Source organism: Anguilla anguilla, chromosome 16 (genome assembly GCF_013347855.1).
Source record: "Anguilla anguilla isolate fAngAng1 chromosome 16, fAngAng1.pri, whole genome shotgun sequence".
NCBI classification, from domain to species: Eukaryota; Metazoa; Chordata; class Actinopteri; order Anguilliformes; family Anguillidae; genus Anguilla; species Anguilla anguilla.
This window is the reverse complement of record NC_049216.1, coordinates 31,352,696-31,364,916: the sequence shown is the minus strand read 5'-3', so window position 1 is coordinate 31,364,916 and position 12,221 is coordinate 31,352,696. Positions and strand designations below refer to the sequence as shown.

The 12,221-nt window shown below is 52.1% G+C and overlaps 1 protein-coding gene across 13 annotated transcripts in view; it reads right to left on the bottom strand.

Moving 5' to 3' along the window:
- Positions 1-12,221, bottom strand: part of LOC118215852 (chromodomain-helicase-DNA-binding protein 9-like) — an 83,596-nt gene that overhangs the window by 61,697 nt on the left and 9,678 nt on the right. Inside the window, exon 1 of one of the 13 annotated variants that reach the window (XM_035396879.1) lies at positions 9,087-9,224. The exons of the other annotated variants lie outside the window; for them this stretch is intronic. Within the exon in view, the coding sequence (XP_035252770.1) occupies positions 9,087-9,209 (123 nt within the window). The 5' untranslated portion in view covers positions 9,210-9,224. Of the gene's footprint in view, positions 1-9,086; positions 9,225-12,221 lie in introns of those variants that run through there. 13 annotated transcript variants of the gene reach the window in all.

The following is a 12,221-nucleotide window of genomic DNA, read 5'->3' as shown; positions in this document are numbered from 1 at the left end:
GCGCAGAGACGCAGGTGGCTGGCTCTCCGCTATTCATTATTACAGCCCACCAAAGACGGATGGGCTCGCGCCCAGCAGTAATATATCCATTTCATTTCTGCCACAGCGCACAGCTGTGAGGTCTGACTCAAACGCAGAGAGAGCGGCGTGGAGACGGGGGGGGGGGGGGGGGGGCACTTCACACGCCGCCACAGAGCCCCAGGTCAGGGAGCGGGGGGCCCACACCCACTCACACCCTCCCCACCAAAACCTCAACCCCCCCTTCTCAAAAAAAAAAGAAAAGAAAAGAAACCAAACCCCAAAGCTGTGTAAAAGCTAACAGCACGCTAGCTTGAGCCACAGGTTGCACGGACGCCTCCACAGGCAGCACTGCGCCAAAAACAGCCGGGCGTTTCTCGAACTTTGACCCCTCAAAATCCGTGGCCGGCGCTCCAAGTCCGACCTCCGGCAAGTTAACCTGCCGATCAGCATTCCGTCCGTCTCCGGTCAGGTAAAGCAGGTATTATAGCGTTGGACCGGGCGACCAGGTGACCGGGTGACCAGGCGACCAGGCCACACCAGAGAGCAGGCCTGAGGTGCAGACTGGTGCCACTCAGACCCATGCAGCTCAGATAAAGGCCCAGCCGTCACTCAGACGACTGACCGTCCGCCCGTCTGTAATCACGCTCCGAGCAGCGTTTAGCTTCTCAGAAACACAGACGTTCAGCTGCCCTACGGCTGCACTCACATGCTTTTAGCGAACCTAAGTGGCTGGTATCACAGTAATACACAGTGATTACTGAGGGATACATTAAGGACTGAACTCTGAGGCGCAGTGAGAGTGAGCATCCTTCACAGATTCAACTTCTTTAGTCCTTCTGTCCTTCCATACCATCCATAAACTCAAGTTACAGGTAAAATCTCCATTAACACACACAACTATAAAACAAAGCTCAAAATTTAAATCAATATTCCCAAAAGCGCTGCATTTGTTCACTCCACTGCAACGTGTGCCTTTTGTATCAGAGAGATCTCACACTCACGCTCATTACCATTCTTCTCACTGTAAATGGAGCAGTTACAGCATAAAAACAGCCCGATTTTTAAATGAAGTCTGAATGACAGGCAGCAGCCCCGACCGGGTGACACAAGGGCTAAAAATCACGTGTGGAATGTAAATAACTCCCAGCTGAACGGGAACACCCAAACCGTGACCACTCCCAACCAAAAACAGAGTGCAGTTTACAACAGTAAAGTTTTTTTTTTTTCTTTTTTTCTGGCAATGGCACAGGCTATATTGGGATAGAACATTTTATTACCCGTTTAAGTCGTCCGTGATTTTGTTACATTAACATCGTGTTTATTGTGAGCGCTTATATAAAATGCGTTGTGAAAATGCCGTCCTCAAGAAGCAGCTCTCGCTCCCTGTAAGAGCCATTTTGAATTGTGCATTCTGTACATTATATTCCATTACAGTTCAGTTACAGGCCCAGCTGGCCCAGTGACAGCCACTTTTAATTTATTTATTTCCATACGAACGTGGAATTTTAATTACACTGTGCATCAGACGCGTGTGGAATTCCCATGTGATTAAATCTGCTTCAATGCCTCTGACGTATGCAGCCTTCCAGGAGATTAAGCAAATGCTTCATACAGCTGCTAAACCAAGAAGAGCATTCCGTCCTGGTACACAAAGACGCACGCACACAAACACACACACGCACGCACGCACGCACACAAACACACGAACACGCACGCACGCACACACACACACAAACACACACACGCACGAACACACCAGCGCACACACGCACGCACGCACACACACGCACGCGCACGCACGCACACACGAACACACACACGCACGCACACATGAAACACACCACCGCAGCGCACACATGAACACACACACACGCGCACGCACGCACACAAACACACACCCACGCACGCCCCGCACACACACGAAACACACGCACGCACGCACACACACACACACACGCACGCCCGCGCACACACGAACGCACACGCACGCACACGCACGCACACGCATGCACACGCATGCACACACACGAACACACACGCACGCACACACACACGCACAAACACGCACACACACACACAGAAAAAAAAAATCTTTTCTCCCCTTTCATTTCCTTACGCACATCGCTGTAAAATGCAACCTTGGCTGTTTCTCTCTTCAAATGAAGCTGAAGCTATGATTAGTAAAAACCTGTCCTCTTCCAATTCTGGGCGTGAATATTAAAATCATTATGCGATTAAATCTTATTTACGGTGAGAAAGTTAAAACTTCCATTTCCTCTCGAAATGTTTTACTTCACATCCTGAACCCAATCAGCGTTTTTCATTTCATTAATCATTACGCTTCTTAGCGCACAAAAAAATATATCTGTTTGGGGAGTACATGCTATAAATGATGTCCTCCTATGATTTAAAAGAGTCTTTACTGGAACAGTCCTGTGCTATAAAACAGATATTGAGGACTCAGTGAAGAAGCTCACTGAGAGAGCTGGCTGGGCCCAGAAGCCTGAACACCAGCAGGCTAAAGCTCCAGCTGCATCATCAGCCATGAGTGGGCGTGACACAGCCAGAGTTCACAGGGATCCCCAGGCACTTAGAGGAGGCCGCTGTCTGCGAGTGACGTGCCTCCCAGCCAATGGGAGCGAGCTATCCCTGCAGTACGCCTCACAGCGGGGGGAGGGAAACGGCTCCTGATTGGTGGGTGTGTGGGGGTGTGTGTACTCTGCTGTAGTGCTCAGGAGCTGGGTGCTGTGGGGGTAGCAGTCAGCAGTTATCACAGCACAATTGCCAAGTGCCAAAAAAAAAAAGGGGGGGGGGGGGATAAAAAGAGGGAGTATGAGGATTAAAATCAGACACCCTGACGTTTAACAGAGTGCAGGCCTTCAGCCCCCAGCCTCCCCAGCGTTAGAGCTAATGAAACGCTGACTGCACCTCCCAGCCAGGGGGCAGGGGGCGGGGGAGGGGGGGCGGGGGAGGGGGAGATTAAATCCACTAATTAGGCCCGGACATCTCGGCCAATTAGCGGCCACGATGGCGCCAGAGAGACGCGCGGCTGATAAACTGCGCGATGCGGTCCGATCCACAGCGATGCGAACCGCGCTGATTAAACAGAGCAACAGGCCGGAGCGAGCCTCCAATGGCAGGACAGAGGTGAGCCAGCCTAACGGTCAGCGGGCACGGGCCCGGTACGAGGACCCGTCTACGTTCAGCAGCCCTGCCAGGACGGTCAACTGGCACGGTATGAGGAACCATATCTGTACCTTGGTCAGCTGGCACGGTACAAGGAACCATATCTGTACCTTGGTCAGCTGGCACGGTAAAAAGAACCATATCTGTACGTCAGCCCTGCCAGTACGGTCAACTGGCACGGTACAAGGAACCATATCTGTACCTTGGTCAGCTGGCACGGTACAAGGAACCATATCTGTACGTCAGCCCTGCGCCAGTATGGTCAACTGGCACGGTATGAGGAACCATATCTGTACACCAGCCCTGCCAGTACGGTCTAATGGCACGGTACGAGGCACTGTATATCTCTAAACCAGCTATGCAGGCGTGGCCAACTGGCACGGTACGAAGAACCATCTCTGTGTACCAGCTCGGTGGGTGCGGTCGACTGGCACGATACGAGGAACCATCTCTGTATGCCACCCCTGCTGGCTGGGTGAACTGGCGCGGTACGATGAACCATCCACATTAAGCAGTCCTTCCGGAACGGTCGACAGGGACAGTACGAGGAACCATCTCTGTATGCCAGCCCAGAACCACACATCATCACTCTGTGCTGCAGGTCCATTTAAAGAGCATGGTGCACAGGGCTCTGAGCTGCTCCCATTTAAAGAGCATGGTGCACAGGGCTCTGAGCTGCTCATTTAAAGAGCATGGTGCACAGGGCTCTGAGCTGCTCATTTAAAGAGCATGATGCACAGAGCTCTGTGCTGCTCTCATTTAAAGAGCATGGTGCACAGGGGCTCTGAGCTGCTCTCATTTAAAGAGCATGGTGCACAGCGGCTCTGAGCTGCTCTCATTTAAAGAGCATGGTGCACAGGGCTCTGAGCTGCTCCCATTTAAAGAGCATGGTGCACAGGGCTCTGAGCTGCTCCCATTTAAAGAGCATGGTGCACAGGGCTCTGAGCTGCTCTCCATTTAAGAGCATGATGCACAGGGCTCTGAGCTGCTCCCATTTAAAGAGCATGGTGCACAGGGCTCTGAGCTGCTCATTTAAAGAGCATGATGCACAGAGCTCTGTGCTGCTCATTTAAAGAGCATGATGCACAGAGCTCTGCGTTTACTCCAGAAAATAGATGTATGCAAACGGGAAAAATAACGTAAGAGCACATCTACACATTGGGATGCAGCAGTGTGCTCCTCAACTTGTTAGTATTCGAGCCCCACTGCACCTCATTTTCTAATTGAAAAGGGCAAAGAGTTGAGCTTTAGAACAGATCTACTCAGGATCCATATAGGTCTCCTGGGTCTCATAAACACAACATTTATGTACCGTTTGTGGCAGTACCCCTGAAAGGGGTTTGGGAAAGGGTAAAGGTGGCACCAGCCCTGCATTAAACCCACTGCAACCATTCAGCTTCAGCACTTCAACAGTATAAGGGGTAAAGTAGTAAAGTTTTTGGTGTGCAGTAAACCCTCCATAGGCACACAGCACGTAGGCATGTGGGCAAGGACGCCCATTCTAAATTCAACCGCAAATGCAAGTTCCCTGAATGCACACACACACACAGTGTCACAGGAAACAGGAAATGTTCACGGTTTCATTTATTTACAGGACCCAACAGAGAACGAGGCAGAACTGTGTTCAGAGCACCCTTCCACACCTCCAAAACGCTTGTCCCCAAGACAGCAATTACAAGCTCATTAACTACTGTTAAATACTATTCTGAATGTTATTTCCATTTACTTGCATAATTTTGCATTCATTAGGCTGCGGAAGTTCAGCCTCCATAGGTTTCATGGATAAAAACTTCTGCTCATGTTAGCAAAGGACAAAATGGTTTCAAAACCGTATATAGCCTACTGTATACCCTGTAAACATTGAGATTCATACATTATAGATACACTATATACACACATAAATATATACACACCCACACATATACACAGACACCCTTATACACACACAAACTGAAGACAAAAAAAATGAAAATAAAATAAAATTCAAAAATGATGCCAAAGCAGCTAATGAATGTTGACAGCAACCGGGTTTCTAGTCCAGAAGAGCCTGGCGTGTTAATTCTTTTTCTTTTTGAATGCAGCGGTTAGCATTTCACATCATTAGCCATCATTAGCCATCATCAGACGGCTGGCCCTGAACCCACCTTTAAATAGCTCCCAGTGACTGAGGATTAAAATAGAGAGCATATCATGCTTCCTTTTGTAATCCAATTAATTCACTTATTCCTTTAATTAAATCAGGCGTCCTGCGCTATCTGGGTTTCTGACGGGGTTACAGTGACACGGAAGCGGAGTGAGAGAGCTGGAGGCCCGCTAGGCCTCACATCGGCCTGCGCTCAGCGACAGACTGGGGTCAGACTGCGGCCAGCACAAACACTGCCACCCGCAATCAACTTCAGAGAGAGAGGGGGGGGGGGGGAGAGAGAGAGAGAGAGAGAGAGAGAGAATGAGAGAGAGAGAGGAGAGAGAGAGGAGAGAGGAGGGGGGGAGAGAGAGAGAGAGAGAAAGGAGAGAGAGAGAGAGAGAGAGAGAGAGAAAGGATGAGGAGAGAGAGAGAGAGAGAGAGGGAGGGGGAGGGGGGGGAGGGAGAGAGAGAGAGGGGGGAAGAGGAGGGAGGAGGGGAGAGAGGGAGAGGGAAAGAGAGAAGAGAGGAGGGAGGAGGGGAGAGAGAGGGAGAGAAAGAGGAAAGAGAAAGCGAGAGGAGGGAGGAGGGGAGAGAGAGGGAGAGGGAAAGGGAGGGGGAGGAGGGGAGTGAGATGATGACTGACACACTGACTCAAATCCCGCAATCAAAAGGTCTCCACCGGAGCACCTGGGCCAAGTCAGCCCAAAAAGGGGTTGGCTCTTTGAAAAAAAGCATCCTTTGAAAAGCTCCACTCCCACACCAAGCTCACACCACACACAGACACACACGCACGCACACACACACTGCACTTTCAGAGGCAATCATCAGAAAACTGAAAATAGGCGAATCAGCCCAACCCACGTTAACTCATTTCAAATGAACAGCATCTCAGAAAAAGTCCAGATTCAGCTGAATCATACAATCGGCCGGTGGAAAAACGGCCAGCAACGGAGCAAACTCACTTTGTCAAAGCACAGCAGGCTAAATTTAGCAGGAAAAGTCAGATATGTCTCATAAAACCACACTGGATTAATAGTGCAATGATTACTATAAATAATACCATTAATATGATGCAGTACCCCCACCACTGACCAGACGCATATGTGTAATGGAGCATGCCCCAGCACTGCAGAGCTGTGTCAGAGGGGACAGCTGAGCATTAGCTGTCCTTGTTGTACCTGTCAGTACCCTTAGGAGAGGAGAAAGTCACCATCTGCCCTAATGACTGCATGGCACATGCCCGTATCCAGGGTGACTAGCACAGCTTACAGACGACACGTTTACACTGGATACTGACTGCAAACACTGTGCTTCTCTGAAGGGGGTAACAGCGACCCTCCTCCTTGGGACTGGAGCCCCCCCAGTGTGGCTCTGTGAGTGTGATGGCGCACCGCGGGCAGGTGGCGGGGGAGTACCCGGGGTTTCGGGTGGAGCTGACCCGGGACAGGGTGGCCTTACTGCACTGTGCTCTTGAGCACGTTATGGAACTGTGGAGGGGATTAGCCCAGTCCCACCCCTGGAGGAGGGGGTGGGGGGAGGGGGGGACCTCTGATGTCACAGATCCCAGGTCTGTACTATCGGGACAGGGAGCAGTGGGGGGGAGGGGAGAAGGGGGGCGAAAGCTTGAGAAGAGGCTTTCCTCTGTCCCATTTCTCCCTCCTGGCGGCGGGCCTGAATCAGAGCGTAAAGACGTCTCTGGGAGTAGCGGGGCGGAGCCTCCTCCCCGCCACCGTAAATCAGGCAGATTTAGGAGCTGGCACAGCGGAGCCAGAGCGTGCCTCTATTTAAAGGACAGCCCCTGCTATCAGTCACGATCGCTGTCCCAGTCCATCTGCCTGTCAGCGTGACGAGCGGGTTGGATTCAGACCAACAGGATGGGGGGGGGGGGGGGGGGGGGGTGTGTGCAGGCTGGTGACAGCACAGGAACAGGAGGCGGGACAGAACCTGTTTACTGCTGGCCCCGACGTGCAGGACAACCATGCAGGAGGGGCAGCATCCTGTTTGTCCTGCCAAAGGGTGGCGGGGGGAGGAGGAGGTGGAGGAGGAGCAAGAGGAGGAGCACGGGCCAGCCCAGGAGGACCACTGCTGCCATCGGCCCCGGGTTCCAGCGAGGTGCCCTCTCCCACTCACTCACTCCTCCTGTATTATTAAAGCTCCTCTTTGGGGGGGGGGGGGGGGCACACAGCGAGGTGTCAGGGCCCCTTAACCACATCCATTTTTTATCCCTAATTTCCACCCCACCCCACCAAGAGACAGTACCTGTGTGGGGGGACTCTGGAGTAGAGGGAGCACAGCTGAGCATTGTGGGACTGTGGAGACGGGTCGCAGGGGAGCGCTCGGGCTGGCCGTGATTCATACTGAGCTTCTATAAAACGACAGCGAGCGCATCGCTCGTCTGTTCAAAGGATGCAAACACTTCACAACCTCTTTATCACCCCAGATACGGAAAGAGACAGAGCACCCCTTCACACGCTCGCAATTAGGCCTTGTAAGATACACGTCAACAGCCCAGGCATTACCGAGGGGTAACAGCGCCTCAAACCGAAACTGCGCTTTCACTTCCAGACTGTTTCGATGAGGCCGGAGGTAGAATTCCTCATAGGAATTTCCCATACTTTAAACCTGACGGCTCGCACTGCAGAGAAGAACTACAATCCCCATCTCCCACAGGACGGCGTCCGTGCCGAAAAGCACAGACACACCTGGGCTCAGGTCTGCTACGGGCTGCGCGGGTTTACCCTCCAAATACGCACGGCATTAGGCCGACTGACAGCCACCAATCGCTGCAGACTGCAAGCTAGCCCATCTGGGTACTGCAGCCAAAGTAAAGCATTTACTCATCCAATACCTCAGAGCAAGCGCCCGCTGACCTAGCCAGGCAGGCCCTACGGACTAACAGAACGTCATTCGGGGGATGTAGCGACGCAACCGACTTTCTCAGCTTAAGGTTACATTTTTCCGTGAGACTAGCGGTGACGCAGACCGACAGATTGACGGGTTACTAGAAGTTTAGCCCAATAATCTGTTTGTTGACAATTCTGGTACAACAAACAATTAATCTGATCATGACACTGCAGTTGCTCGCACGCCGTGGTTACTTGGCAACGGCGTTGACAGGGAGACAACAGCGAAATGACCAACCGCCGCGCTGTTTTTCAGGACTGAGATACTTCACCGGTGCGGCACTCTTTCGAAACAATGAGGCATTTGATTTCTTATCTTCTTAAGTCAAATGCACACTGAGAACTGCAGAAACGCTACAATGTTAAGGTACAGACCACAATGCATTCAGCAATGCTATAGCTGGCAACCTCCAGATTTATTATTTTAATATAAAAAACAATAATTCTACAACTTTGTGATGTATAACAAACCACAAATCTGAAGTTTAAGAAGTAGCGGACTCAAAATATTTTCCATACAACAGACACCTAAAGCTTGTGTTAACCCATTATGCGTAGCTCTGCACGCAATGCTCACATAAAAACGTGAAAAAGGAGAATAATAAAAGGGTAGCGCTGAGCGCTAGGCTAGCTTCTACTGCATGCCTGGAGAAAAGCAGTGAAAACACTCTTCTGGAGACAGAGCTCACGTGATCAGCCTCGTCAGAGACGCGGAGTTTAATTCCTGACGTGCTGAGGCGAACGGGAGGCTGCACTTTACCCCCTCCGCATTCTTTACCGCAGTTACACCGCGGGACCTCGTCCCGGCTAACGCCTGAAAACGCGGCGATGCGGAGTTTTTAAAAACGTACCTGCGACCGTGAGCGACGCGGCGGCCACTGCGCAGTCTGCGCGCTACCTGCGAAACCTGTTCCTGCTCTAAACGCTCGCCTCCCCATCGACCAATGACTGACGAGCTCAGCCGCCGTCGCCATGCGGCGAGCGCAGACGCTACCAAAACAGCGCACTTCGGCTTTAAGTACGATAAAGCAGAACCTTCCGCTCCTCAAGCGCGGAGGAAGCGATTAATATGCTCTTTTAAGGGTATGAAAGAGAGGAAGCACACAGCGCAGACAGCGCAGACAGAGCAGACAGAGCAGACGGCGCAGACGGCGCAGACGGCGCAGACAGCTCCTCCCGCGTCTCCCCGGAGACGAGCCCCAGCGCTAAGCCAGCTGGCTGCGGCCCCCCGTCCGGCCGGCGAGGGGTTAAAAGGCGGCGTTTCTGGGACTCGGGGGGGGGGGGGGGGGGGGAGCTCGCGTTCCGTCCCCGCCCACGAGCCCAGCATTCCATAGGTACGGCCGCGGCCGGACGGCCCGGAGCGCCCAGCGGCGACGGCAGGGCGCAGTGATCCACCCGTACGCTACGGCAGAAACGCGAGAGGGGAAAGGGAAAAGGGGAAAGGGGTATTTAACAGACCTACTGTGCAGTTCGGACTGGCCGGGATCCCACATGCTCTTCGGTCTGAATCCAAGAACAACTTCCCACTTCCTCTATTCCACACGCCCCCCCGCCCGCCTTCCCTCCCAATGCCATTACTGCCTGCCAGTTTTACACAAAGTCTGCTTCCTGTTCACCTCTGACCCCCCACCCTCCGCCCCCCCGCTCCGCCCGTCAGCGCACAGAGCAGCTGGGAGAGGGAGCCGCAGGCAGCCTATCAGAGCCGGGCGGAGGGAAGGTTCCCAGCAGCGGGAGGCCCCGCCCCCCTCCTGTGAGTGACGCGGTGTCGGGTTTCAGTCCGGCCGGCTGCTCCACCCTGGCTCACAGTTACATAAACCCTTTTCTTTCTTTTTTTTCTTTTTCTTTCCTCCAGCCGAGTCAGGAAGTGACAAAGGCAGCGAAGCGGCCGGGGCTCCCAGCCATGTTCTCACACCAGCCCACACTCCCGCTCCACACCCGGGGGGGAACGGGGATCCACCGAATATTAATAACCCCACACAGGGAGGGGGGGTTCCAGCACAGGAACACAAAGCCTTTCCGCCCCCCCCCCCTACAGGAACTTTCCCATCCTCTGAAGCGTGGAGCACTTTCCTAATAAATCAAACGCACAAGCTTTTTTATTTATTTTCTAATGTGGTCCCTTTTTTAAAAAACTTTTTGGATAAGCTTCCGATGGCCGCGGCTAAGGCTGCGGCCTTTCTTAGGAGCGCCGGACTATTATTAGGCTGGCCGTCAGCTCATTACATCACCCTGTCTACACGCAGAAGACTCCGTCCCACTTCTCTCCGGGCCACAGTTGCCAAACCAGAGGCTTCCGGCTGTCACTCAAGCTCTCGGCCTCTGAAGCAACGCTGAGAGACTCAGCCCGTTACGAGGCACAGCTGACGGCTGGGCCCCTCACTTTCATACCGTCATTCAACTGAACACATAAATAAATACCGCTATGCCCCGGTTCACTGATTAAAATAAAACTTTTTCCTAATTTGATCTGTACTTTTATTCCGTTGTTAGGAACGCCGAACACCGCCCTGCTGCTGCAGCGTTCCTCGGTTTGTGCGAGAGGTCACGGCCCAGCCTGTAGGCCCCTCTGTGAGGCCCGCCGCCCACCGCCATTTCACAGCGCTGCAAATGGCAGGCAGGCAGGCAGACCGCACGCACCCGACTGACCAGGAGAAAGCGCTGCGCGTGTAGGCCGGGAACACCCTACCGAACGAAGCTCTCCCTCCCTGGCGGCTGTCAATCATCCCTGATCAAGCCGCACACGGTCAGGTGGGCCCTCTGACCCACAGCTCAGTAAAGAGAACAAGCTACGAGCTCTGATAATCAAACGAGTGCGGCCCGTGTGATTGGTGTACGTTTCAACTACCCCACAGGGCCTGAGCGCGTTTCTGACCGTCTTCTTTGAGCGCTAACGCCCCTAGCGCAGGCTACACTGTCCCGCTCGACCCAACACACACAAAAAGGGAAACAGAATATATGAGGATGTGGAAACGCTCAATACCAAGTGCACACCACGTCAGGTGGACAGTGCCCATGTAATAACCACACTTAACAGTGCTGTCTTTCACGACGGAACCATTTTTGTAAAACACATCAGGCTAGATGCACACAGCGGACATTAAAATAAGCTCTGGTTGAGTCAAATTAAAAGGAGAGGGCTCACATGAAGCTCGGGGTATAGGTGTTTTAAATGGAAAGGGGTCTCAAAAATTACTACAGCACATCACATTGAGCAGTTCTGAAATAACAGATTTTGGCATTCAAGGTTTCAACATTTCATGCACTATTAATCATTACACTAATAAGCTGCTAAGCATTTGCACGCGCGCGCACACACACACACACACTCAATATATATATTCCCTCGCTAAGTTGCTAAAAAGCTAACTGCAAACAACTCCAAAACATATAGGAGCTGACAGTCTGAACTTTTTCTAGGGTGTAGGGTACACCTGGGGACAAAGCCAGGTGTAGCCTACCTTTGGTGTGTGCCTATAGGCTAATACAGAATTCTGCACCCTACTGCCGCACTGGGTAGTTTACCAGCACGCCAGCCAAATATGTGCAAGGATGGGAAAAATACAGAACAGGAGTTAGGTAACTTTCCAGAAAGAACATTCAGTTCCAACAAACTACTGGCCAAAAGGAAACTACATTTGTCAATATCTTGTCAATGTTTTGGTTGCAATGCCTGTCCCACCCAATCTGAGATAGGCATCGCTCCAAGTACAACAACACTCACTTTCCATTTCTCAATTCCCTTAACTAAAAATGAGTCTTTTACACTTTCCCATTGACGTTTTTCATGCAATTTAGTGCATCTGTGAATTTATGCATCTGTACGAGTCCAACACGGCTGTCCACAGGCTGTTGCTGCACAATCCATCTCCTCATCTACCAATATCACAGGGTCACAAGGGGCCACAGCATGTTCTACCATTTAAAAGGCTATTCGCCAGAACAAGCACAGCTTTCGGCAATGACAGTGGGCGAGTGAGTGAGTGAGT